The 27,900-nt window shown below is 35.9% G+C and overlaps 1 protein-coding gene across 1 annotated transcript; it reads left to right on the plus strand.

The window, feature by feature from the left end:
- The first annotated feature begins 2,170 nt into the window (after positions 1 to 2,170).
- On the plus strand, positions 2,171 to 9,570 carry ABCG25 (ATP-binding cassette family G25). The gene is made up of 3 exons (XM_088947761.1): positions 2,171 to 2,394; positions 2,568 to 3,417; positions 8,092 to 9,570. The coding sequence occupies exons 1-3, from the start codon at positions 2,275 to 2,277 to the stop codon at positions 9,111 to 9,113; spliced, it is 1,992 nt and encodes a 663-aa protein (XP_088803887.1). The 5' UTR covers positions 2,171 to 2,274; the 3' UTR covers positions 9,114 to 9,570.
- Positions 9,571 to 27,900: the final 18,330 nt, after the last annotated feature.

Genomic DNA, 27,900 nt, shown 5'->3' on the forward strand with positions numbered 1-27,900 from the left:
CCGAGTTTGGCAGGTTTCTTAAATTGCCTCTTGGTTTTGGTTCTTCAAAATTCAAATAGATTAACCCAACGTCTCGGGCCGATTTTGGTTTGAACATATGTAAACCGACCAAAATCGACCCAAACCAACTATAGACATATATTAATATTATATGTTATAGTATATTTTAATTTTTTAAATTTTTTAAAAGAATAAAAAGTTGGCTTTAAAAAAGGAGTGGGCATGGCCCAAAAAGTCATAGTCATCAGGCCCAAAAGTTGGGATTAAGGAGAGTCAAGCATGGTTAGTAGACCGACCTGATCAAACCGAGAAACTGACCCAAACCATTCCTTCATGGTTGGGTCGGTTTTCTTTCACCCCTACTTGATGCAAAATTTATATAGATATATTTTTGTCTCATTTGCACTCACTGACAGTGCAAATCTGCACCACCTTCCAAAAATTGACATAAATCTTCACCCACCTTCCTCTTACATCAATTCTCTTTCATGAGACGCATAATTTCTATTTCACTTCTCCCAAACAAAAAAAAGGCAAAGTCAGTTCTGAAGCAACTCTAAAACAGAATTTACACTCAACCCATTTGCAGTCCCAAGCATTTACATTAGTGCAAATAAATTTTGCACTGCAAACAAATTGAGCCTAGACGAATTTTCGCCTCCAGGCTTCCGGTCCCGCTCCTATCCCTACTCCCATACTCTTAGACCGTTAGACGTCACTTTTTAGCTCCTATCAACATGGCGATTTCAAAAGCAGCTTCTGCTAACTTTTGCATTTCCACTCAAAAGCCCCTTTAAACCTACACGTGTACGCACTTCGGAGCTCCTCTCTCTCTCTCTCTGCCCTTCTCTCCTCTGTGTGAGAGAATCAAAGGTCCCATTGACGCAAAAGTGGCTGATGTGCGAGCCTAAAGCATGCGTGGGACCTACCCACTCTCCCAGAATTGGATGTACGGCCTCCCATTAATCTGATCTAAATCCATCTGCTTTCATCTAAAGTCTCCATCATCTACTCCTTTTAGCCCCAATACGTAGAAAATACCGTAAAGATGTCCATGATGGGACTTTGATAAGCCAATTCAGCGTACCAGATTTCATCATCATGATCCGAATTGCTGTACTATTTCCGGGAAAAAAACGAGGAAGGCTGAGACGCTGAGTAAAGCTAAAAGTTTAAGGAACGAAAAAGAAGAAATTTCTACCGGGGCTAGTTTAGGGATATTCCAAAAATTTCCAGAGTGGGTAGCACCACGTTCGTAGTGCTCACGCTATAGGGGGGCTGTTTTTTAGACACGCGTCAGAGGCTTTTCAAGCTTGGGTGGGTCCCACGTCCCAAAAGAAGAAAGGAATTCCCGTACTGACGTGGCTCTTCTGGAAGGCACCACAACAAAAATATGTTGATTCTCTGACTCTGACCAAAGTGAGTTCCTCTGACTCGTTGATGGTTGAACCAACCACCCGCGGCTTGGTTGAACCGGAATGTCAAAATCAACTTTGTTTCCCTTTATAATTCGCGTATTAGACCGCTAAAAGTAAAAGAATTGCATAATCTTTGCATTTCCGAAGAATCAAAACTAACCTTTGAACCGGCCCCACCCCAACGGATCAATTCTGTCAAAAACAAACTCCAAGTTCATGACACGTGGCAAGTTAAGAAATGATGGTAGAATTTGCTACCACTAAGCACAAGACACGTGGATGGGAAGTCCTTGGTTACATGTTCAGCAGGTTGATCTAAAAGACCATCCACAACGGCGTATGTGCCAAGGTTTAACCTGCTTAACAGGTAACATGGAGCTTATCCACCACGTGCCATCGGAAATCGCTATTTGTCATGTTTCCTGAAGAGACCCGAACCCGAAGCACTGCATTAAAAACTCGGGTCGGGTTGGATAAGGTATAATGATAACTCCCGCAAGCCTCTGACAGTTTCAGCAGCATGTTTTTTGTGTTGCGCAGATAGTTTCGGACTTTCGGCAGTAGTTGGGGAGATTGTTCTCTCTCTCAATTAATGGACAGGCCGCTAATTGGGCCGCTCCAGTGGCCCAATCATGATTAACCTACCGCCTGGGTTGCAACAGCCACGTGGCAGTTTCTCTCTGGCCGTTTTGGGATGACGTGGCAAGCATTGTGACTTCAAACTAAATAAATAGAGGTTGGGTTCAGCTCCAGGGTCTCTATGCTTCTTTTCTCCTCCCTTGTCCCTTCGTTTCTCTATTTCTCTCCTTTTGATTCAGTGAGATAGAGACACAGCTTTTGATCAGTGAGACCCAGAATGCCTGTGATTGATGAAGGACGGGTCCCCAATGGGAGACCATCCGACGGCCCAGAGAGCGGTCGGGGTTATCGAGATCTGGACTCCGTAATCTCTTCTTGTTATCCGATTACTCTCAAGGTAAAGCTGGATTGCAGTTCGCTACTTTACTTCTCTGTTCTTGGTTTCCGTTCATCGCTGAGTTGTTGCTCTGTCCGAGTAACGGAGTTTGACTCGGTGTGATTCAGTGAAGAAAGGGTCTTTGTTTTACTGTGCACCCCTGAAGTTGACTTTGTTTTATTGTGTTTTAGCAGTTTATGGACGTATATTTCCGGCTGAAGCTGGAGAGGAAGAACAACGGTGGTGGTGCAATCAGACGGATGCTGGGGGGTCCCACAGGTTCCGATCAAGGGACTACAATGAAAACGAGCACGAGCGAAGAGCGAACGATTCTGAATGGAGTAACAGGAATGGTGTCCCCCGGAGAAATCCTGGCCATTCTTGGTCCCTCTGGAAGTGGCAAATCAACGCTTCTGAATGCACTTGCAGGGAGGCTTCAAGGGAACGGCCTCACCGGGACAATACTCGCGAACGGGAAGAAACTCACTAAACCCGTGTTGAGAAGAACCGGGTTCGTGACTCAGGACGACATTCTTTACCCCCACCTCACCGTGAAAGAAACTCTCGTCTTCTGCTCGTTGCTCCGGCTTCCCAACTCGCTCTCGAAGAAGGAGAAGGTCAGGGTGGCCGAGTCGGTGATTGCCGAGTTGGGGTTGAACAAATGCCAAGACACCATCATCGGGAACAGCTTCATTAGAGGAGTTTCAGGTGGTGAGAGGAAGAGAGTGAGCATAGCCCACGAGATGCTGATAAACCCAAGTCTGCTTCTTCTGGACGAGCCCACCTCTGGGCTCGACTCCACGGCGGCCTACCGGCTTGTGTCGACATTGGGTTCATTGGCTCAGAAGGGTAAAACCATCGTGACGTCGGTGCACCAGCCGTCGAGCCGAGTCTACCAGATGTTCGACTCCGTGATCGTTCTGTCGGAGGGGAGCTGCATCTACTTCGGCAAGGGCTCGGAGGCGATGAACTACTTTGCATCAGTTGGTTTCTCGCCGACCTTCCCTATGAACCCAGCCGACTTCCTCCTCGATCTTGCCAACGGTACGCATTCTTGTGCTGCTTTAATGCATTTCGGTTGCAAGGAATACTACGTTTTGGGGTGTTTAGGTGCAAGTTTGAAGTTTGCACCAGTGAGTCGAGCAATTCCAACTCGGGAGCTTGGAAGTGATTAGTGAGTGAGAGATGGAGAGAAGGGATTGGTGGTGGTCGGGAGGGGAGGAGGAGGAGGAGGAGGAGGCGGTGGAGGGTGTAGTTTAATTAGGGTGAGATGGAAAGGTGGTGACTTTAGCCTTTAGTGGATAGAGTGAATTGGATACGTACCGGCTTTGAATGGAGAGAGTGATGAGTTTAGTGGGAAATTATGCTCCGTTGCAGTCCACGTGTCTCTTGACTCGAAGTTGAGTGGATGGACCTTTGCTTGACCTTTCTGCTTGTTTCATTTTATTTTCACCTTTTATTGTTTTCTCTATCTCTATTGTGATTCCAAAGGCTAGAAGGGTGACATATTTAATAGGTCAAAGTAGGAGCATCAAGGATTTCAGGATCTTTTTATGTTGGAATTTGACAGGTTTTTTTTTTATTATTAGGTTTTAGAGTAGACTAGAGAGTATCCTATGTCCTATCCACTTGGTTTATTTAATTTTATTGTTTTAATTAATATTTGATTGGTTATTTTTTTTTCTTAAAAGAAATTCAAAGGGCCAATCTGCCCATTTAGTTAGTTTCCATTAATTTTCTTTTATTTTGGAGTTTTAATTTTAATTAAAGGCTTCACTATTAATCTTTAATTATTGTGGTTACCCACTATTATGACTGATGTTCTAGTCATTTTAAACTATGAATTTGATTTGTTTTAATTTTAATTAATTTTTCTTGAAAGAAACTTAAACCAAATTTTCATTTATTATTTTCAATAAGTTTCTTTTCTTTTAATTTGGAGTTTTAACGAAGCTGCACTATTAATTAATCTCTAATTGTTGTGGTTACTCACTATTTTGACTGATGTTATAGTCATTTTAAACTATTAGTTTAATACTGACTTTTCAGTTTCACACATCCACATTTTAAAGCTAAAAGATAGACAAAAATGGAGCTTTGAAGCAAACCCTTTTTTTTGTCCATCAGATGTGTTACTCCATTATTTCCTGATTTGGACAACTAGTGAAAGTGATCAAGAATAGTTGATCAATTATCTTATAATTAATTTTTCTGTGCTCTGGTGCTGATAACTGTAACCTTTTCTTTGGTCAACCAGATCCTCTTGATGGGAGTGCTTCATTTAATTTGAAAGTTCCCAAAATGGTAATTAGGTTCTCAGTTCTGACATCTTGGATGTTAGGTCTGGGATGGAAGAGGTATAGATATTTAGCCACATGCAGGGCTACCATGCCCTATTAATATATCGTCTATCTACAAAGAACCCTAAAGAGTTTTGGGATTAATCACGTGGAGCTTATAAAGGTTCAATTAGCTGTCAGCAACTTTGACTTCTGCAATAAATTTTACTGTCTGAAACTCTGCTTGACCAACCCCAAACCCTAATTTCTCTCCCAGTTTCGTCTCAAATTACCACTACCAGCCATTGATTTGCTTCATTCAACTTTTCCCACCAAAGCTTCTTTCTGCATGCCACATGGCAAAGCATAACTCGGCCGAATCTTTGCTCAATAAAAGCCTGAGTGGTTTGGAATGGACCCATTTGAACCGGCACAAAAGAGTGGACCAACCATGATATGAAGTCTATTTTCAACCTAAATATCATAAGTGGAATTACATATACCTAGTTTCCTTTGTTATCTTTTCATCTTTTTTTGTTGGGTTGCTTAGGTTGGCTATATGTGGGCTGGGGATGTGGTAGAGTGGGACACTGGGCCACACTTTTCACATGAATTCACATATTATATCTTGGTGGGGCCCTAAATGGATGGAGTGCTTTCAAATTATGGGAGGAGAATGAAGGCTTTTTGGGTGTCCACAATATCAGGCCTTTGTTTTTTTATATTATAAAATCATGCCAAGACTATGATAGTATTTTGGATTATGGAGAATATGACGCCATGGGTGGCGTGAGAGAGCATCTACCAGTCGAGAAAGTGTGACCTCCTTGTGTCACTTCGTCCTGAAATCCGGGTCATGCCCACAACGTGGACTACCCTCCTAGCTGCCTTTTTCGGCCGGCCCATGAAGCAATACAGATAGAGATAGAGGAAGAAAAAGGAGAGAAGAGAGAGAGAGACCCAATCCCCAAATCTTATTTTATTGACTTTGTATGAATGCTGCTTATTTTATTTGCTTTGTATGAATGCTTTGGCATCATGGGCTAGTAGTAATAGGACGTGTGGACGAGTCCAAGTCCAGATTGTTTTTGGATGGGTGACCTTGGTCTATTCTAGTTGAAATATTGGAACTGATGAGGTGGATCATGTGAAAGTAGGGAATGGAAGTGGGGATGGTTTTTCATTCTTCCTCTCTTCCTCTTTGTCCATCTTCTTCCATCTTTTCTTTCACACTTGTATAGGCTACAGCTGTTTTCTCTCTGCTTTCTTACATCTTTTTCTTCCCTAAATTTTGATACAGTGTACTGCAAATCCCTTGTATCTTGGAACTCTTTGAAAAGGAAGACCATGGCAATGAGAAGACAGAAGAGATGGTGTAGGGGGTCTGGAGGGGGAAGAAATAGGAGTTGTATGGACCAAAATGGCTCATTGTATTATAAACCCAGGTCTATCCAAATCCAGTTTCTTGAGTTGACTCAGAAACTCAATTGACGTCACAGTTGAGTCAACTCAACGTGAGTTTGGGGTGATAGACCCTCAATTTTATTTTGCTAGCTTCTCATCTTTTAGGGCTTATTGTATTTGTATAGCTTGTCAATTGTCCCAAAGTTGTAAGCACATTAAAGTGCCACCGACCATGGTCTGCCCCAGCAACCCCATCCCTAAAGAGTCTCACACTTCAGGCAATTCAAGTACATTGATGGGGCAGATCCGGATGGCTCAATCCATTGACAACTTAATTTAGGTTTAATGGTTGAGTGCAACTTTGTCAAAGTTAGGATGGCTGAATGGAGTTAAAGATTTCCCCACACCCCTATAACCAACTTAAAGAAAGGAAAAAGGAAAAGAAAAGAAAAAGAAGGAATCAACAAGGCTTATTGGGTTAACTCTTTATATCTTTTTTGGTGTAGGGTCAGGTTAAAATTCAATGGTTTCTACTTTCTGGGCTAGATGTTTTGATTTATTTATGCTTTTGCTTTTGATAATTCATCCTTTATAAACATGACTTGTTTTTTATACTTTGTTCTAGTCTTGTGCTTGTCATATGAAGAGGGAATGATCAGAGCCATACTTGAGTCATTTTATTATGGTCATCTTAATTATCAATCCACCCGCTCACATGTGAAGATTGACCAAAACAATTGCAAATACATGACTTGTTTTGTACTTTGTTCTAGTCTTGTGCTTGTCATAAGAGGAGAGGGAACGAACAGACCCATATTATGTCATTTATTATGGCCATCTCAGTTCTCGATCAACCATCTACATTTGAAAATTGTCCAAAAAGCTTTGAAATCTCTACCAACTACCATGTCTTTGGTAGTAAACGTACTTCCTTTTTTTGGTTTCGGTACTGAAAAGTGTTTCAAGAAAATCCCAACTTTGTTCTTGGTTGCTAGCTTTTGAAGCTTCTTCTTTATTCTCTTCTGGCCTGAAAGGTTCATCAGCCTTCAGTTGTGAGGGTTTTTTTTCATAGAGTCTATCATTTAAGAATTAACAAAGAGACAGACAACATCTCAAGACAGCCAACCGGTTCGAAAGATGAACCTATAGTTGTTGGATCAGTGGTTTAATTCAATTCCAAATGTTTTTTTTTTAGTTTATTTAATTTTATGGTTTCCTTTCCGTATTTGTTTTAGACTTATTTATTATCTCTATTTCCTAGTTAGATGACTCAATTGGTGCCTCTGTGTCTTTTTCTGAATAAATTGAGCCATTGAGTTCTAAGAAAAGGTGTTTATATTAGAGAGACTCTTAAAACTTAACTAAATCTTACTATTCTTAGGAGTCTTCACATAAAAAAAAAAAAAAAAAAACCGATAAGGCTGACCCAATAAGTTGGGTGCTTGACTGCTTACATATGGAGTGCCACTTTTTATCTGTTCGATTGGCTAAGGGTGGATTGATGCCAATTCAAGGTGGGGTGCCGGTGTAGTCTAATCTTGTGTTCAAAAAGGCTGACCATCTAAAAATGGACCAATTTCTGGTTGGTGACCAAAGGTATAAGTGAGGTCTTTACCTTTTCTAGTCAACAGTGTGACTGTATTCAGTCTTTGTGAAGTATAGCATATCTAGGCTGGGCTGAGGTCAGATCAAATCCAGAATGCCACTTAAATATTTTGAAATTGGGCTGTGTTTGGCCTCAAATTCTGTTCAAGAAGCTGGATTTGAACTTGGGTTAATTAACTAAGGGAATTTGGTTTTGGGCTAGACATGGACTGTACTACTTCAGTGCTTTTTTGAATCTTTGTTTTTTTCTCCAACTTTTCATATGAGCCAAAGTGACTGATTGAATTGCATGTGAATACAATGCATAAACAAAAGTTAGTGCTTCTCCTAAGTAGGGCCTTTTATTTAATTATTTAACTCATTTAGTGCTTCTTAGCTATCAGAAAGCTTTAGTGTTAATTGGGGCTAATACATTGTATGTTCTCTATAGGAGTGTGCCATCTTGATGTATCAAGTGAAGCAGATAAGCCCAACGTAAAGCAAACTCTTGTCTCCTCGTATAACAGCTTACTGGCTCCCAAGGTGAAGGCTGCCTGCATGGATGGTAGCACCACCATGACCAAAGACATAGCACCTTCAGGAAGCTACAGGGCCCATGAAGAGATCAAAGTAAGCTTCACAACTAGTATCTGCAATTGGTTCAACCAATTCAGTATCCTCCTACAGAGAAGCTTGAAGGAGAGGAGGCATGAATCATTCAACTCCCTCAGAGTCTTCCAAGTGATGACTTCTGCAGTACTAGCTGGCTCCATGTGGTGGCACTCTGACATCCGCAATGTTCAGGACCGCCTCGGCCTCCTCTTCTTCATTGCCATCTTCTGGGGAGTCATGCCGTCATTCAATGCCGTCTTCACCTTCCCTCAAGAGCGTGCCGTTTTCATCAAAGAACGGGCATCCGGCATGTACACCCTTTCTTCCTACTTCATGGCTCGAATTGTAGGTGACCTTCCCATGGAGCTCATACTCCCTACAGTCTTTTCCACTGTGGCCTATTGGATGACTGGGTTAAGGCCTAATCCAGGCGCCTTCCTGCTGACAATCCTAGTACTGCTTGGCTATGTTCTAGTGGCTCAAGGGCTGGGCCTTGCTCTGGGCGCAATCATCATGGATGCCAAGCAAGCTTCAACAGTGGTAACCATCACAATGCTTGCATTTGTTCTCACTGGAGGATTCTATGTGCACAAGATACCACATTGCTTTGCTTGGATCAAATATCTCTCATTTACATTCTACTGCTACAGGCTCCTCATTGGCATACAATATGGGGATGGGAAGTTGGTCTCTTCCCTGTTGGGTTGCTCTAGAATTGGGAGTGACAGAACCGATTGTGGGTTTGTGGAGGGAGATGTTGAGGGACAAATCCGTCCTGTGGTGAGCATCGGCATCATGTTCTTGATGTTCGTGGGTTACAGGTTGATAGCATATGCTGCATTGAGGCGCATCAAAGCTTGATAATGGTGGCACCAATTATATATGATGTCTGAGCCTGATGAGCATGCATGTTTTCCACCAATTAAATGTTGCCAAATGTTAACTCCACTTGGCTTTTGCTTCCTTCTCAGTTCAGCCTCTTCTTGTAACTTAGTAGACAACCAACCATGGAGATCATCAAGACTTGGTTGGATTTGGTAAAGCTATACATATCATGCTTGTAGTAGAATTTTATTGCCTAGAAGGAAATGTTCTTCTCGGTTATCTGTTTGCAGCACAACTCTTGTTGCAGCAGAGATGTATAAACAATCTGGGTAAATATTATATCATTGTCAAGCAACAACAGAAACCTACCCCTCAAGAGTATCATATATCTTTGTCAACTACTGCCAATATATCATCTCTGGTGCAAACTGTGGTGTCACAAAGCATGATTTATTAAAGTAATGCAAAAGGCAAAGCCTTGATGTTATGTTCACTCGCATAGCCTTTCTCTTCCTAATCTGCTCACACAACAGGAAATAAGTAGATAGAAATTTGAATTGCTAGATATAGTGATGCTGTTTGGATATGTGCCATGTCACATCAGGAGTGTCATGGTTATTTGTTTACCCCAATACTCTGCCCTATCAATCTCCAATTGGTAGGGTTTGAGTCCATAAATATTGGGTTTCCACCTGATTTTGCTTTTCAGAAAAGAAAGGAAAATTTTCTGTATGAATGTTTACAAGAGAGCCATTCTCCAAAATGGTGTTAGCAATAGAAAGGGAGGGGCGGATAACAAGTCCATGTAATCTCGAGCACATCTCCTTGAATAGAGTAATCATGGGAAACACTGATTCTAAGCCCAAGGAGACGCTATTATTCCATTAAGGATAAGGAGGAGAGAGAGAGAGAGAGGATCTAGGCATCTAGATAATAATATTAGGGTGTAGAGGTGGAGGGAAATTATTCCAAAATTAATTGCATATATCTTTTTGATCGACCTTTAGCCATTCTAGTAGCAATATCAATTTGTCACACTTGAGAAAGGATTGAAAGTGTCATTGGAGAAAAATACTTGTCACACTTAGGCTATGTTTGGTTTGAAGGAAAAGGTAGGAAAATCTATACAAGATTTGTAAAGGCTTCCCTACCTTTCCCTACTTTTTCCTTCAAACCAAACACAACCTTAAGGATTGACAGTGTTACTGGATAAAAAAAAAAAAGTCTTAGATAGCCTTATCTTTTATACAATTTGAGCGCTAGAAAATCCTGGAAGTGTGGTGTGGCCGCCTTTTCTCTCCATCTCCTTATCCTCTTCTCTCTTATCCATATGTTGGCTACAGCTGTTTTGTACTCTTTTTCAAATTTCATTATGAATTGATATAGTGATTGGGAATCTCAATCCTATTGGAACTTCTTCAAACAGTTGTAGCATTGTTGATAATAAAGGGAAAATCTTTTCAATAAAAAGGAAAAAAAATTCACCAATTACGTGAAAGCATATGCATTTAATTGGGGACAATTTGGCTACATATATCTTTTCATGCTCATGCTAGGGTGTTACCCTAAAAAATGGCATTCAACAAACCAAATGTGGTAAATGGGCAAGGGTGTTCTCAAGAAGCTGTGTCTCATAATTATATCTCATTGAGATGGAAAATGGGAAAGAGTACTTACATTCTTTTAGATGAAAGGTGGGATTGGAAAGCTAGTCCAAGACAGACTCAAGTAAGAATCTAGAAACACTAAGGCTATGTTTGGTTTGAAGGAAAAGGTAGGGAAAGAAAAGGAAAGTTATAGAAATCTATACAAGATTTTTAAAGGTTTCCTTATATTTTTCTTCCTTTCCCTACCTTTTCCTTCAAACCAAACACAGCCTAATAGAAACTATGAAGAGGAAAAAAAAGTTAATATTGCATACTTAATAAAATAACTAAATGGAAGGATAAGAAAATAATGATTATAAATTATGAAACAAAGGAAAAGTAAATAATACAAATGGAGTAGCAACATTAATAGAAAGGATATAAAAAAATTGAAATTTTAAATGTTAAAAGAATTTAAAATAGAATAGTTTTAATTACACTAGTTTTTAGTGAGGAAATCATTAATATAATTAGTGTTTATACATCTCAAGTGGGTTTAAAAGAAAATACCAAAAGATAACTTTAAAAAAAAATTAATAGAATTAATTCAAGAAATTTCAAGTAAAGAGAAGATTGTTGTAGGAAGAGACCTAAAGGTACTGGAAAAGAAGTGTAAAATATAATATGGGGGATGAAAGATTTGAGATTGGAGAGGGGAATGGAGTAAGAGGTATAAATTTAGAATTTCTAATAGCTTAAGATGTGCCAATAGCTTACCTAAAACAATGCTAATAGCTCAAAATGATAAAATGTTAACAAAATATTAACAAAATAAAGTCATAATAATAAAATAACAATGAAAAAACACAAATAATAATAATAATTTTTATTATTAGTAGTATTTAAATAATAAAATAGTAAAGAATAAATAAACAAAGATGAAAATACTAAAATATTAATAATAAATTAAAACATTAGTAATAGCATATTAATAATATAAAAACATATTGTTATTAATAAAATAATAACAATAAAAATATATCAATAAAATAATAGAAATAAACAATGAATACTAATGTACTAATAAAATATTAACAAAAATAATAACATAAGCTAACAATATTAAAAATCAATAAAATAATAACAAATATGATAATACTAAAAAGATTACAAACTTAATAGCTTAATGAAGTATATATTATAAAACAAATATTAATAATAAATAATAAATCATTATAAGTAAAGTAGAAAAAATATTAATAATATAATAGTTACTGAATTAATAAATTAAAATATTATGAACAAAATCATGTATTATTGACAGGATAAAATATTTTAATAATAATTAATAAAAAATACTATACTACAAATAAAATATAAACAAATAGTATTTTAACTTCATATTATTGTCAAATAATATTTGTCATATTATTATTTCTTTATTAATACTTAAAATTTTATTCATATTTTACTATTTTATTCATATTTTATAACATGCAAATAATATTTAATTGTTGAAATTAAGTATTGTTAATAACATTAATTACTATATTATTATTAAATAAAAATTTTATTTTAGTAATATTTTATTATGTTGATATTTTCTTTTAAGATTTTAATAATTTATTAATATTTTTTATTCTTCTATAAATATTATTTAGTAGGGCAATATACAAAACATTTTAGGGGAAAAACAATAAATTTTTCTAAAATTTTAAGTGACCCATGTTATAAAGATTATACATATATAAGAGGGTCTTAATAACAAATTTTTCAAACAATTTGAGGTTTGAAAAGTAAGTTACTTTTTCAAACTACAAACATCTAACTAGACCAAAAGAATGACTCGTTAAATTACTTTGGGGATTTTGTAGGAACACGGTTCTTTTAGAGGGTCTTCACCAATAGGAATGAATTTTCTTTTCAAAACAAAAACAACTACTACAATTGCAAAACATTTAATATAGGTTTGCTAATGTAATAGTTTTTTTTTTTTGTTTTCGTTGGAAATGAAACCATACATAATGGCTGCAAAATCCCCTTGGCTTTCTATTATTTATGGAACATTATAAAAAATGGAAACCTATTTTTTTTTTTTAAGTTGACAAAAATAGCTTTAAAAAAAGTCAAAAGAGTTTTCTCCCACAAGATGGTGTTAACACATAAAAATGAATACAGAAAATTCAAATTGCCAAATGCTTTTGTCTATCAAAATGTTATTTTTTTTTTTAAATTAAAGCATTTTCTAAAATAGGGGTGAATTCCTTTTCTTTAAAAAGCACAACATTGAAAATTGATTGAGTATCCAAACACCAACCAAGTTTCATGCTGGCTAGCATAGTTCTAAAATTGAAATTGGTGTTTCTCTTAGGTGGCTCCATTTGGTAAAAATTAACTCTGAGATATTTAAGAAAGTAAAAAGAATTAGAGTGTAGCTCTAAAGTCTGAATAGTGAAAGTTTGCTTCTTTGCTTTTCTTTCAGTTAAATGCAATTAACTATTTGAATATCTAATTGTAATAACATCTTAAAGTTTGTTTTACATATTTACCCCGATGAAATCATGGGTGTTTTTTTGGTATATGAAGAGAAAATAAGGAAAAAATGGAAAGGAAATGATTTACTAATAGCATTAGTTCCACAAAAAAAAAAAAAAAAAAAAAAAAAACAGACAAGCAAAAGAGAGACAAAGGAATGAGAGAAGGTTTTATGCAAAAAGAAAAAAAAAACATGGGCTTTTCTATCAAAATGTGAGGCAACTTTTTGAAGAAAAAGTCATAACACATTTTAACTCATTAAGAAGGAAAATTGACGTTTGAGACATAAATAAAAATCTTTAAACTTAAAGAGTCCATATTCATATGTCTAAGCAGTCTTGAGTGTTTGAGAGCCATTGTTTTAAAACTCAAATGTCTATTTAGTGAAAATAAGCCAGCCCTTAAGTAGAGTTTGAATTAGAGCAGAATTGGGATTGAAGGTAGGAGTGATGGTTCTATAGTCAAACCAAATACAAGCTTAAGCAATACTATGTGATGCAAATATACTTTAGTAGGTCAATAATATATTATTTATATATTTTCTTCCCCAACTAGTTTTTTTTTTTTTTTTTTTTAATCTAGATTAGGAAGCTTTCCAACAAATCAAACCTCACATGCATGTGATTTGGGAGTACCTCACTTAGCTCCATCTATTCAACCCACCTCTTTTAAAGGGATTTTAGGCGAGTAGTATTGTTCTCATTAGTCTCATAAAAACTATTTTTCTAGTCTACATGTTTAATTAGGTGCAAGAGCTATATGATATCCAAGCAATAATATCATTGTTTTTAGATGATGCATGAACAATATATATGGTTGTGATGCATGAGCAGTAAAACATACAAACATGCAACTAAAAACCAACTCTAAAGAGGATTGTTCCTATTCATTGGATCATACTTATACCTAGAAACATACATGTACAAGTTAATGAAAGGGGCTTATCCTAAAATTATATTAAATTAAAGTTGCTACAACTAAGAGAATTAAACTAAATTAAGGAAAACTCATACATAAGAAGAGAAATTGGAGGACTTACCTTAAGCCATTGGGCCATCTCTATTGCCTATTTTAGTAGACCTAGGGGGTGAATTAGGTATAACTTAAAAACTTCCCTTAAAACATAAAAATCTCAAAACCTTCTTGAGTGGTTGGAACTAAGTATAGAGGAATGAATGCTTAGTGTGTGCATTTGTTCACCATTGCAGTTGAACCAAGTAAACAAATAACGAATTCTAGTAATTGCAATAAATAACTTGTAGCTAAAATGTAACTCAACAATAAGTGCAAATAACAATGTATCAATAGCAAATGAATGGGATAGTAAAGTAATGGCTGCAAATATAATTTTTGTGCAAATGTAATACAGTTAGTGAGATGCAAGGAGTGTAAATAACTATAGGAACTTGAGAGCAAGAATGAAGTAAAGCACAAAGAAAGAAAAAAAGACAATGTATACTGACTTTTATAGAGGTTCGGTAAAATCTTGCCTACGTCCTCTACCTTAGACACCTTTTGAGGATTTCCACTACACCAACTAGCTGGACTTTAGGGGTGCCAACAAAGCTTTTACAATCATAGGTTTTCTATGTTGCCCACAACTATGGATAGACTTCTGAATGGTACCTAAACTAGACAAAACTTCATGGGTGCCTACCCAACCTGAAGTGGTAGATCTTTAATGTCTTTACCACATCCTAATTGGTCTTTCAGTTCCAATGAAACCTCTAGCGGTGTTCTCCTCTTGAACACCACTCTTTTATATTAGATACTACAATGAAGCTTAGATATATGGATATGCCTCTCAATAGGCTGATGAAACAAATATAACTTATAAACTAACCCAAATGTTGCAAAATGATACTCTGAAGAACCAAGGCTCAAATGGGGCAAAACTCACACATGAGCTCTAGGATTTTCACTCTTCCAACCTAAGGGAAACACAGAAGGTTAACACTTTTGATTCTACACAAGTCCCTTTGGTTTTCTTACAAAACCCTTTCATTTTCACATAGTTGCCCACACTTTATTCTTATTCTCAGATATCTTTATAGGCTAACAAATATAGCTAACTTTTTATGGTTATTTGAACAATGGAGCTCATTAATCCTCTATTGGTACAATTTGAAAATGTTTTCCAACTTGTTTGAACCATCTCTCAAGGAGGATAAAGTCATTGGAGTTCAAACAGTTGAATAGAAATCATGTGAGAAGTTTTTCTTAATGTTTTAGTCAACTAATATGAGCTAGTAGTCAACTGATAAACTCTCAAGCCACTGTTGTCAAGGGTAGTCAGTTATAGGTTCAAGGGTAGTTGACTATAGAATGACTTTGCTTTCTATTATCAAGGGTAGTCGACTACTTGCACTATTCATAGAATTTTATTGTGCAAAGTAGTCTACTACTTTGATAGCTCCACCCTTAGAACATTTAGAAATTTTGATTCCAAAGGCTTAAGAATCGATCTCTTAGGCTTACAAATATGATTTTTTTACATTCTTAACTCAACTATAATCTAGAAAAGCCCAAGAACCAAACCCAACTTTAGCCATTGGTTTCTAAGGTTGGTTAACCAAGTATTATTTCAATTAGACCTATTTTGTATATCTTGCACTTGATTACATCAAGTCCTAATAAGATAAAAAACAAATTAAGTACTTTGCAGCTTTATGTCTTCTTTTTCTTCTTCTTTTGGTAACAAATCTTCCTTTGTAGATAGTGTTTGATATCTTCATTTTTTTTTTCATTTAAAGCATCATCTTCTTTGGAGAGTCTTGGAGTGTCTTCACTATATTATAAGAATCAACTGCTCTTTCTTGTTGACTCGTGAATAATTTATTTTTATATTCATTAAGCTCATATGGGGATTGTTTCTTTGCAACTACAAACTTACTTTTTAAACCATTAGTATTCTTAATTAATTTGTTATCATCAAAACACATAGGGACAACAATCTCAACAACAATTATGACCTTCCCAACTCAAAACAAAAAAAAATCCACTCAAGATAGTTTCCCCATGAAAGATTATTCATCTGTTTTCAAAAAACCCTCACTTAAGTGACTTGTTCTTTACAATGGAGAGTTTCCCCATGAAAGATTACTCATCTGTTTTCAAAGATTATTCAAGGTAGTTTCCACATGATTTCTTGATCCTTGAGGTTATTGATGCCTCAAGACTTCCCAAGACCCCTTATTTATAGGTGTGGGATGGCTAAATCTTTCAAAAAAAAACAAAAAGCAAAAAAAAAAAAGAAACAAGAAACCTTAAGGGAACTCCTCTCTTGAATTTTCAAGGATTGGCTCTAAAATTTACATTTTGGGAAGTCTAATGCACTTTTCAAAATAAAGATCAAGTTTCTTTGTCAAAATTGATTAGGAAACCCATGAATTTAAGAGGGAATAACATCCGCTGCACTTCACACTCTTAAGTTTATCCAGGAGTTGCATGGTTGCCCCAAATTAGAAAACTTCAAAAATTTGTGAAAATCTTAAAATTAAAGGGGTGAAAGGTATTTACCTTGTTTCTAAGCACAAAAGGTATTTGCATCTAATAAATACGAGATGGATAAAGGCTAAGAGTATTTCTAAATTTGCTTAAAGTGCTTCATTAGGGAAGCAACCAAAATGCCCTTAATGGTAGTGCCTACAAATAATGAAAAGAGTGTTGGGACCAATAGACTTACCCAAGAGAGGGATAAATTGGGTATAGCTTAAAAACTTGAGCTTTTGAAAAGAGTATGCTCGAAACCCTTCCCCTAAGAAGCTAAGCAGATTTAGTAGTTAATAAAGAATAGACTCTCAATAATTAAAACTAATTACTAAATATAAATCTATAGCTTCAAGACAATACAACAATATTACAGTTAAAGCTCCATAGAATAGTAATTAAACAAATATATAACAATGATAAGCACAAATAACTTAGTGAAATAAGTAGTAGCTGAAGATAAATAAAATATTGAAATAAACAAGCTGATATGAGGTTAGTGGTTGTGTAATTAAATAAACAATGAATAATGAATATAAATAAATACAAAAAGTAGATGGCAACTGAATGTAAATGGTAATTGCTCAAATGAGTGTGCTTGAATAGGTTGCTAGAGGGAGGACCAACCACAAATGGAAGAGACGAGATTTACTCCCCACAAATGGGCACCTCACATGCACATCCACCATGCATCGAGAACATCTCCCATGAATAATAATTGATAAGTACAGGAGAAGTTCCCAATGCATGGTAGGATGTGCGTGTGAGGCGCCAGGTGTGAGGAGTAGATTCGGTCTCCAAATGGAATAGCTATTCAAGATCATCTAGAGATATTCAAGAAGTTGTGAACTACTACTAAAATCTCAAGGACAAGTAACTTCTTAAAAGTAAAGACCAAAGTGTTGAACCACAAATTAGTAACATGGTTAGAAGTTGGAGAAAATTAGTAAATAATAAAGACCAAACTGTTGAACCAGAAATTAGTGTAGTTAGTAATGTTAACGAAGTCAGTAGCCTAAGAACTACATTGTGAAATTTGTATCTTTCAGATCTAAAGGAAATAAATAAAATAAAGTGCAAACTTTGAAAGGTAATCAGGTTCAAGTTTTGCACTTAACAAGAGATGTTAATAGGGGTTTGTAGTAAAAAAATTGCAAGAACATAAGCCACACTTAAGATTTCAACTAAATACATGGACTTCACAAGCACTAGCAAAGTTTTTACAACTAGCTAGACTTCTAGGTGCTTGTAATACCTTAACTAGAAGGAGTTGAGAGTGCATGAAATACCTTACACAACAGGCCTTATGAGAGCTTGTACTACCTAATAAGCAGGACTTGCAGGTGCTTGCAATACCTTATAATTAGGTTTTACTTCGGTGCCAACAAGACCTTAATGTATTCAAACTTGAACACTTATTAACACACAAGATATTACAAATATAGAACAAGGTATGCTTATAGAAAGTGACCTCTCTGTAAGTTCCAAGAAGCTCAAGGCTGACTTAAATAAAAGGAGTCACCACCTATTTTTCATAGGAAATGGATAATCATTTTCAAATTCGAAATTTTGATTTTATTTCCTCGATAGTGACTCCATCCTTTACTAGGAAAGTTATTTAACTGAGAGATTGGATTTCAAGGATTGTGAGAGAGAAGGTGTTATCCACACCTCTCTCCAAGCTATTATATTAGCCCAATACGGGAATGGTTTAGACTCAATTTCTAATGAGAACCAATGAAAGTGATTGTTAGAATTTTTGAAATCTAGTGAAAGATACTCCCAACTCCTCCTGAAACTAATTTTGTAGTGATGTTATCAAACCTTAAGTACTAATTTCTCTAAAACCCTCACCTCTTTGCCTCTTTTTCTTAATCTAAGATAAGTTGAGAACATAAGTTCTACAAGGTCTCAGAACTTCAATCAACCTAGAAACTTCAAATTCGAACTAAAAGATGCAGTGAGAAGATTACTTCTCATATCTAACCTTGTCACTGAAATACTAGTAGCTATATTGAATGGAAGAGTGCTTGGATGAGCTTAAGGAAAGTCTAAAATTGTTGAATGCTTAGGGATTTCTTACCAATCTTAGAACTAAAACATAGTGGGCATATTTGGAGTTTCATGTCGAAAGACTTGGAGGTTTTCTTATGAATGGGGGCACTTACAAGGGTTGGGAATGCTTCTTGGCTCTCTCATTTGTTTCTCTTTTCTAAAATCCACCCATAAAGCTTAATTTGGGTCTCTATTTATAAAGAAAAGAAGGGAAACAACTCTGAATCTCATTCAATCAAAGAGTCCAGGCTTTAAGAGTTTTTTTTTTTTTATGAAAAAGGCAAAGATTTTTCAAAGAAAATGGTGTTCAATCAATCTTTCCTTTTTGATGAAATGATTCTCCTCAATCTGGGGTTGATTTGCACAGGTTTTGTGTGTCTAATGAAAGCTTGGGGTGTGCCTATCATTATGGTCTTGTATTTCAAATGAGTGAATCAGGTCATGAAATTTGATGTGCAAGGGGTTTTTTTGGGTCTTTGAACAAAGTGTTGTAGTTTGATAAGTCAAATAAATATTGGATGATGGAGATCTACTATTTGTATGCTTTAATCAATGACATTTACTAAAACAGGATCTTTGCTTGATAGAGGGTCAAACGAGGGAAATTTGGTGCGGAATTTGGTGGAAAATTATTTTTGGATGTCCTGAATTTGATAGTAGTGATGGATCTTTAATCAAAAGTGTATATTGAAAGATTTTGGAGGAAATTGAGGAATTTAAGGCTATGATGGATGGTTTCTTTTGATGACTTTTTGCATGGTTTGATCATAAATGTCAATTTGTAATCTATGTTAATCAAACAATTAATCAAGGGAATTTTAAGTTAAAATTTGGCATGAGAGCATGAAATTTATGTAAAAAGTCAAGTAGATGGTTTTGATCTGAGAAAGAAATGGTTGATCTTGTTTTTTTACCTCTACTCATTCAGGGCCATCAAAATGGAATCTTGGTATTTTTGACATTGATCGTGAAAGTTTGAACATCACATAAGTGGTTGGTGTGATGAATGGTGGAACTTTGGGGTTTGGTCATGTAATTCAATGTGCAACTAAGCTTTAGTTTCCTAGGCCTAGAGATCGTGTCTAATCGGATGTTCAATGTTAATCTTAATGTTTTCATTTTAATATATAGATTGCATTAAAACTATGAATTTTGGGTTTCAACAAGTCTTAGGTTTATTTGGTTATGTCTTCAAGTTTTGGGGTTTAAAAGGAGGGTATAAAGAGGTAGGGTAAAGGACCAAGCAAAAATTGAGTGCTGACACTCTCAAAGGAAAATATAGTAATATAAGCACAAATTATTTTCAATTGCAAGAGTTTCTTAGATGCCTACCCCAATGAAGAGATCCACAATAGATGGGTGGAACTCTACAAGATTAAAAGCTTCTCATCTTTCTTCCCCTATAAAACTAATAAATCTTTAGAACCTCTTAAAAAATGACTCTTTCTAACTTTCTCCCTCTAGAAAACATTAATACACTATGTACAAGGAAAGCATGGGTTGTTTTTCTCTTGATTTCTCTTACTCATTTTGAATCAAGTTAAACTCTTCTATTTATAGAGGATTTGAGAGCAAATGACTATTTTTTAGTTGTTGGAGGGCCTTTTTCCTTTCCTTGAATTGATTCAAATTTCCTTCAATTTAATAGAATGCTTTCCATAGATGGCAATAGTTGTTTAACGCTTCAAATGGTCAAGTTCTTTGAAATAGTTGATTCAAAATTTTTCTAGTCAAATACAATACGAAAAAAGGAATATTTTTTCTCTTCTAATAAATCGGTTCCTTCAATTAGTTGACTAATTTCATTTTGAACTCAAACTACTTAAGTTATTTGACTAAATTTTTTGGGTACTTAGCTATCTTTCTCAAACAGGGTATTTTCATGCCATGGCAATCATAGTTAGTCGATTGTACATTTTAGGGATAGCCAATTATGTCTTACATTCCTAGCATGACATTTTATCAAAAAGCCTAATACTTAAAAACCTTGAAAATGATCATCCGAAGGTTTGGAACTTCTTCCTTTGGTTTTTAAATAGATTTTTAAGATTATAGACTCTTGTTTAAGTACACGAAATGCTAGGAACCAAACCTATTCTAAAGATTGGTTTCTAAGGTTTCCTAACCTGCATTCAATATGATTGAGCATCAGAGAGAGTGCATCTTAAACAAATGCTTCCATCAAGACCCTATAATATTGACACATTGTGAGCATAACTTGATGTAATCCTCATCTTAATGAGTTTTTGTAATAGATGGTCATTTGAATAGCTCTAAGTCCTATAGCTCTTATAGTAGCCTTGTCATGCTTGAATGTTATTGGACCAACCTCATTTAGAGAGATTTGGTGTTGATGAAAAAATCAAGCTTGTGTAGATGATCAAGTAGAACTTTAACTTCATCTTTGGTAGCATTCATGCTTTTACACAATTTAGTCTCAAAGAAGCTTACTTAAGATAGTTGCATATTTTATCATACTATAAGTAGTCTCAATGAATTTGTTACCATCGAAACACACAGGATCAACAAGGATGAACAAAATGGAGTGTCTATAGGGCCAAGAGAAAAGAAATGCATATTCTTAGGTTATGTAACTAGGGTGAAAGAGTACAAGTTAAGGTGTACTAATTGAAAGTCACCTAAATTTATTAGCAGTAGAGATGTTACCTTTGATGAGTTTTCTATGCTTATTCAAGGAAATTGGTCCATTGATATTGATATAAACTAGGGAGTTAATGAGTAGGTAGAGTTAGAAGTTGAAGCTCTAAAGACAATGAGAAAGGGTACTTTAATTCAACTTATCAAGGACGAGGTGCATGATTCTCTAGTTGAAGATGCCCTTGAAGAACAACGATATAGTATTGCTATAGGTAGACAAAGATAGATAAGACCACTTCAGAGATATGGTTATACTAATTTAATTGTATTTTCTTTGTTTGTTATAGAGGATCTTAATGACCATGAGCCATTTTCTTATAAAGAGCCTAATTTGTGATGAATCTTCTTAGTAACTATTATGAATGGGGAGATTGTGCTTCTCCATAAGAATTGAACTTACGAGCTTGTGAAACCACCACTAGGCCAGAGAATCTCAAGGGTAAAAGTTTCAAAGCATAAGGCCCAGTTAGTAATTTAAAGGCTTTACATAGAAGGAGGGTGTTGACTTTAATGAAGTATTTTTTTTTTCCAATTGTGAAGAATAATAATATTTGTGTGTTGCTCTCTATGGTTGCTTGGCTTAACTTGGAGCTTGAATAGCATGATGTCAAAACATTTCTACATGATGAGTTTGAGGAGGAAGACCATGTGTGCCTGTTGAAACAATTTTTATAAGGTTGAAGTCAATCTCCTAGGCAATGGTACAGGCAGTTTGACACTTTTATGGTTGGACAAGGTTACTCTAGGAATGACTGTTATAGTTGTGTGTATCATAAGAAGCTCTTAGACGGATCCTTCGTGTGCTTATTGTAGAGAGATGTATGAGATAAATAATTTGAAGTAGTTGAGCAATGAATTTAAGGAGGATTTAGAATTTTGGTATGGAAAAATGTAAGGCACTGGGTACTTCACTTGTAGCTCACTTCAGGTTATTTGCACCTTGGTTACCATATAGGATGTATGTTATGATATTTCATATGTTGTTACTATTATGGGTAGGTTTATGGTAGATCCTAGAAAAGGATATTAATAGGCAATAAAATGGATTCGTCAATATCTTAGAGGCATTACAAATATTATCTTGGTATATGACAGGGATTGTGACACCGGTGGTAGTGTTGTTGGGTTTGTAAATTCACATTATGCAAGTGATTTCTATCACTCTAGGTGTGCCATTAGTTGGAGAGTAGTTTTGTAGTCTACAATTGCCTTGTCTACCACACAGGCAAAATATATGGCAATGACAAAGGCAGTGAAGGAAGCATTATGGATGAGAGATTTGGTCAGTGATCTTGTCTTGCAATAGGAGTGTAGTATTCGTATTATAACAACCAAAGTGCCATTCATTTTACCAAAAATCAAATGTACTATGAGAGGACCAAATACATTGTTGTCAAATATCATTTCGTTTGGGAAATGATGTCTCAGGGTGTTGTTTCTGAGTCCGGATCTCTTGCCCACAAGAAATCTGTCCATGTCTACCCACATAACATCGTAGTCACACATGGGAGACATCTCATCCTCTACGTAATATTATGTACGGGGAGATGTTCCCAGTGCATGGAGATAGTGTATTGTGGGCAGATGTGGGCAGAGTTCTTGTTGGCAGGAGATCCAGATTCGTTGTTTCTATGCAAAGATTGTTATGGCCAAAAGTCCTACTAAAATGTTGATAAAATCTCTACCTATGGACACGTTCAAGCATTGCTTGGATTTGATTGGAGTTTACAGCATTTGAGGTGTGCCATTTGTGAGATTATCCACTTATATGGTGAAAATGGATGAAGAGAGTTTGCTATTCTTATATGGCTTGAACGGATTCAAGCCGCCAAGGTTGAGATTTGTTGTGTATGTGTCTTGAATTTCTGATTGTGGACTGCTCCATGACCTGACCCGAAATTGGTGGAGAAAATTGATTCTGGTCTATGGTGTGGAGGGCTTGGGTTGTCAAGTGTGGGGATGGAGATCCCATGGACATTAGGGGTGTCAATTGGACTGGATTTGGTTCAATCTGATCCAGTCCAAAGTGAATCCATTATAAATGGACCAGGTCCAATCCAATCCAATGAATGTTTTGGACCAATTTGGACCAGTCCAATTTAATGTCTGAAGCATCCAATATGTTCAAATTCATTTTGATTTAGATTGGATTCAACCCAAATCCGGTTCATTGGGACATATATTTTATCTAATATCAATGGATCGGATATTGGTTTAATCCAACCCAATCCAACATAAATTTGTTACGGACGGACCAGGTCCAATCCAATCTAATAAATATTTTGGAACGAATTGGTCCAATCCAACATAAATTTGTTACGGATGCACCAGGTCCAATCCAATCTAATAAATATTTTGGACCGAATTGGTCCAATCCAACATAAATTTGTTACGGATGGACCAGGTCCAATCCAATCTAATAAATATTTTGGACCGAATTGGTCCAATCCAACATAAATTTGTTACAGACGGACCAGGTCCAATCCAACCTAATAAATATTTTGAACCGAATTGATCCAATCCAATGTCTTGTTGATCCATCCAATCCATCCAAATTGATTTTGGACTGGACAAGATCCAATCCAAAACTGATCCACTGATACCCTTACCCATGGTACAGACCCAATCTATTATTTTTTCCTATATGTATATTAATCGTTCCTATTTTTAGGGTTTGAGAGAGGCTAGTCATACTTGTACTCTATTGTTGTTTATCCCATGTATGGTCATCATAAGAAGTAAGGCCAAATCACATTAAATCTTTGTGTGCTCTTTGAGTGGCTCTATTTTTCATTTCTCTTTATATTTCTTTATTAGCATGCCAATCAGTTTCAGATCTTGATGTTGTGTAGTTTCACAACAGAACTTTCATCCAATAGTGGAACATGGCTAGGGATGTCAATTGGACTGGATTTGGTCCAATCCAATCCAACCACCCAATGTGAGTCCATTACAAATGGACCAGGTCCAATCCAACCCAATGAATATTTTGGATTGGTCCAAATCAATGACTGGACTATCCAATTTATTCAATTTTTTTTTTTATTTAGATTGCAATGGTTCCAACCCAAACCTAGTTCATTGACATTTGTATTCTTATTTTATATCACAAGACCAGATATTGGCTCAATCCAATCCAATCCAATATAAATTCATTACAAATGGACCAGGTCAAATCCAATCCAATAAATACCTTGGACCATTAAGTCTGAACTGGTCCAATTCAATATTTCTTGTTGGTCCCTCCAATTTAGACAAATTGACTTTGGTTTGGATGGATCCACCCAAAACCGCTCCATTGACACCCGTAGACATGGCTAGTCTCTGTAAGTTATTTATAGATTAAAGGCCACAGCTTGGTGACATTCATTCCCAAAGTGGAACTCACTGCAAAATCGTTATACAAACACTGGTGTTAGAACATCAAAATGGCCTCCTCTACCTACAACCACCCAGATGGGTGGGGCAGCGGATTACACCCAAAGCACAAAACATTGATTTGCAAATGCATCATCTATAGACATATCTTGGGGCAATTTCTCCCCTCCACCACTTGTCTCTGTTGATAAACACAGATGGAGCCCTTGATCATCTCCTTTTCTAGTGTATGGTAACTAGAGCAGTTTGGTAGGCAAGTTGGTTCCACATTCGATCAACATAACCCTATAGATCTCATTATATATTATTGAATTTGCAAGCATTGTTCTTCCCAGTTGGAGGAGTTCGTTCATAATGTAAAAATAAAAATAAAAAATAAAAAATTGAAGACAAACATCTTTGTCCCACTCCCACTGCACCACTACTACATTCCTTTTACGAAGCACATAGAGACTAGCTAGGCTTCATTTGTTTTGCTATCGATAATTCGATAAAGCTAGCTAGCTCCACAGGTGCAATCACAACCCACCTTTTATATAAATAAAATAAACAACAAACACCCACACAACTACTGTCCAGTAATCCATATAATATTAGACTCCACCAAAGTTGGATTAATTGTTATAAAATATCGAACACAGATGATGATGCTTCATTTAGTGATATAGAATTGGGGCAAGCAATAACTTTAAGTATTCAGCCCAATCACAACTAGACAGCGCAGCATGAGAGATAGAAAAGAGAGAGGACCCTTTTAAGTACCTGAAGCTGATTCGTTAGGTTTTTTTGGATTTTAATATTTATTTGATAAATATATAATATTAGGCATTTATTGCAAAATGCTATTTAGTAAGAGTTTTTTAAATAATTTATTGATACATAAGCATTAATTTATCAAATATTAGAGAAAACACCATTTTTAATATTTCTTCCAATACCCAGTCGTTTATTTACTATCCAACTTATATATTGTCTAATATCACCTAATTCTAAATAAAAAAAAAACAAATTCTTCAATAAGCCAAAGTAATAAATAACCTCTCTAATTTGCTACAATCAGAACAGAAAAGAAATGACTTACAGTTATCCTTCGTATTACAAGATATTTGTTAATGGTTGACAATTCTGGTTTGTTACTTTATGTCCATACTCCATACCAATTATCTCAGTCAGACAAACAGATAAAACTGTGAGTGCACGCTTTATCCACACTCTCCATGATGATGACACACTGAAGCTATGCGTTGTGAGATAAATCGCTTCAGCTTTTGAAGTTGTTAATAATGTTTCTGACTACTTGCGGTCAGCCATCAAGAGTGGAGAACTATTTACTCTTCAGTGTGGATTTAAAAATATAGCATAGAGAAAGACAATAATAGGGTTGTTCACTGAGGTAGTGCTTAATATTGAATATATCATACCAACCTGTATTTTCATGGAGTTGGACTGGGTGCTTAATATTGAATGCTTCACAAAAGATAAAACCAAACTTGCAGAAGAGATCGAGTTTTAAAATCAGCAGAAATTCAGGAGCACATTTCTAGATTCAACTTTGGAAATTAATAAAAGAAAATCATCATGCAACAAAGAATGTATTTTATATGTTTTGTTTTGGGAAAATAATATTGCCCCAAAAAACCCTAATCGTTACATTGTTTGTATCATTATTGTAGAACTTGTGGAGTAGTTAATTTGTGAAGGTCTTCTGTTTACCTATATTAGATTTTGAACTTGGTTGCATCAGCCCTTAGGTTCAGTTTAGAAAAAGTACAGATACAAATATGTACAGTATAAATACATACAAAATATAAGGTTTTGCACTCTATATATTTGTAGTTGTACTATTTCTAAATTGAGTATTAGGTTCAGTTTGGTTGCAATGCAAATCTAATCAGCTCTTTGGTTGTGTTTGGAAATGATGCAAATAAGTGTGAACGTAACGCAGCGTGGAAGCAATGAGAATCGGAGCTGGCTATGCAAGCACCGGGCGTTCGCTAGCACCTAGCGAAAAACACCGATTTCTCTAGGAGAGAGAAAAAGGTAGCGAAAATAGGAAGAAGAGAACTTGAAGAAATTCTGAAAATCTGAAGTATGAATTGATCAATAACTTTGGGAAAATAGAAGTATTTATAATACATTTGGAAATTGTAAAAGGACTAGGAAAGAACATGAATCTTGATCTTGATCTTGATCTTGATCCTCTTGGGCTGTCTTGATAAGGTCGAACCCTCTTGGATTTCTTGGGCTTGATCTTCCACCGTCCGATCTCCCTGGCTCTCCTTATGCATGAATCTGGGAGTCTTGGATTTCTTGATGCTTCTTGGAGTCTTTGTTGGATCTTGATTGGAGTCTTGAGTTCTTACTAATCTTGGAAGAGTCTTGATAATCTTGGATCCTTGATAAGTCTTGGATTCTTGACAAGTCTTGGAGTCTTGGATTAAGTCTTGATGGATCTTGAATTATCCTTTCTTGACTTATCTTGGACTCTTGACCTTATCCTAGGGGCGGCAGATTTCATTCTCCTTAGGACTCATCCTGTAATGTGGGAGGTTAGGTAGACTAGCACCTAGAACAAAGTCAATATGGTGCTGTATATCTCTCATGGGAGGGAGTTCATTTGGTAACTCCTCTGGAACTACATCATTAAATTCATCCAGTAGTCCCTGTATTTCAGCTGGAATTATATTTTCATCATTAACATCTTCTCCTTTTACTACTAACAAATGTATCTCATGAGTATCCTTACATTCTTTAACAAATTCCGCATGATGATGGGTGATGGTAAGGAAATTTTTGTCATGTGCCTTTGGAGTATTTGTAATATTTTTTTCTGCTATGGGTAACAAATTATAACGTGTACCTTCTTTTTCAAGTTGGTAGGTATTCTTCCTACCCATGTGTCTTGCATCTGTATCAAATTGTCAAGGCCTCCTTAACAAAATATGGCAAGCATCCATATCTACAATATCACAATATGCTTCATCATGGTACTTACCAATTGAAAAAGGTACCTTGCAGCATTCTTCCACTCGTACGCTGCCTCCTTCCTTGATCCACCCAATTGTGTATGGGTTGGGATGTTTTTCAGGAATCAACTGTAATTGTTGGATGGCATCCCTACA

This window comes from Nelumbo lutea, chromosome 5 (assembly GCF_056320005.1).
Source record: "Nelumbo lutea isolate HS-2025 chromosome 5, American lotus-T2T, whole genome shotgun sequence".
NCBI lineage: Eukaryota > Viridiplantae > Streptophyta > Magnoliopsida > Proteales > Nelumbonaceae > Nelumbo > Nelumbo lutea.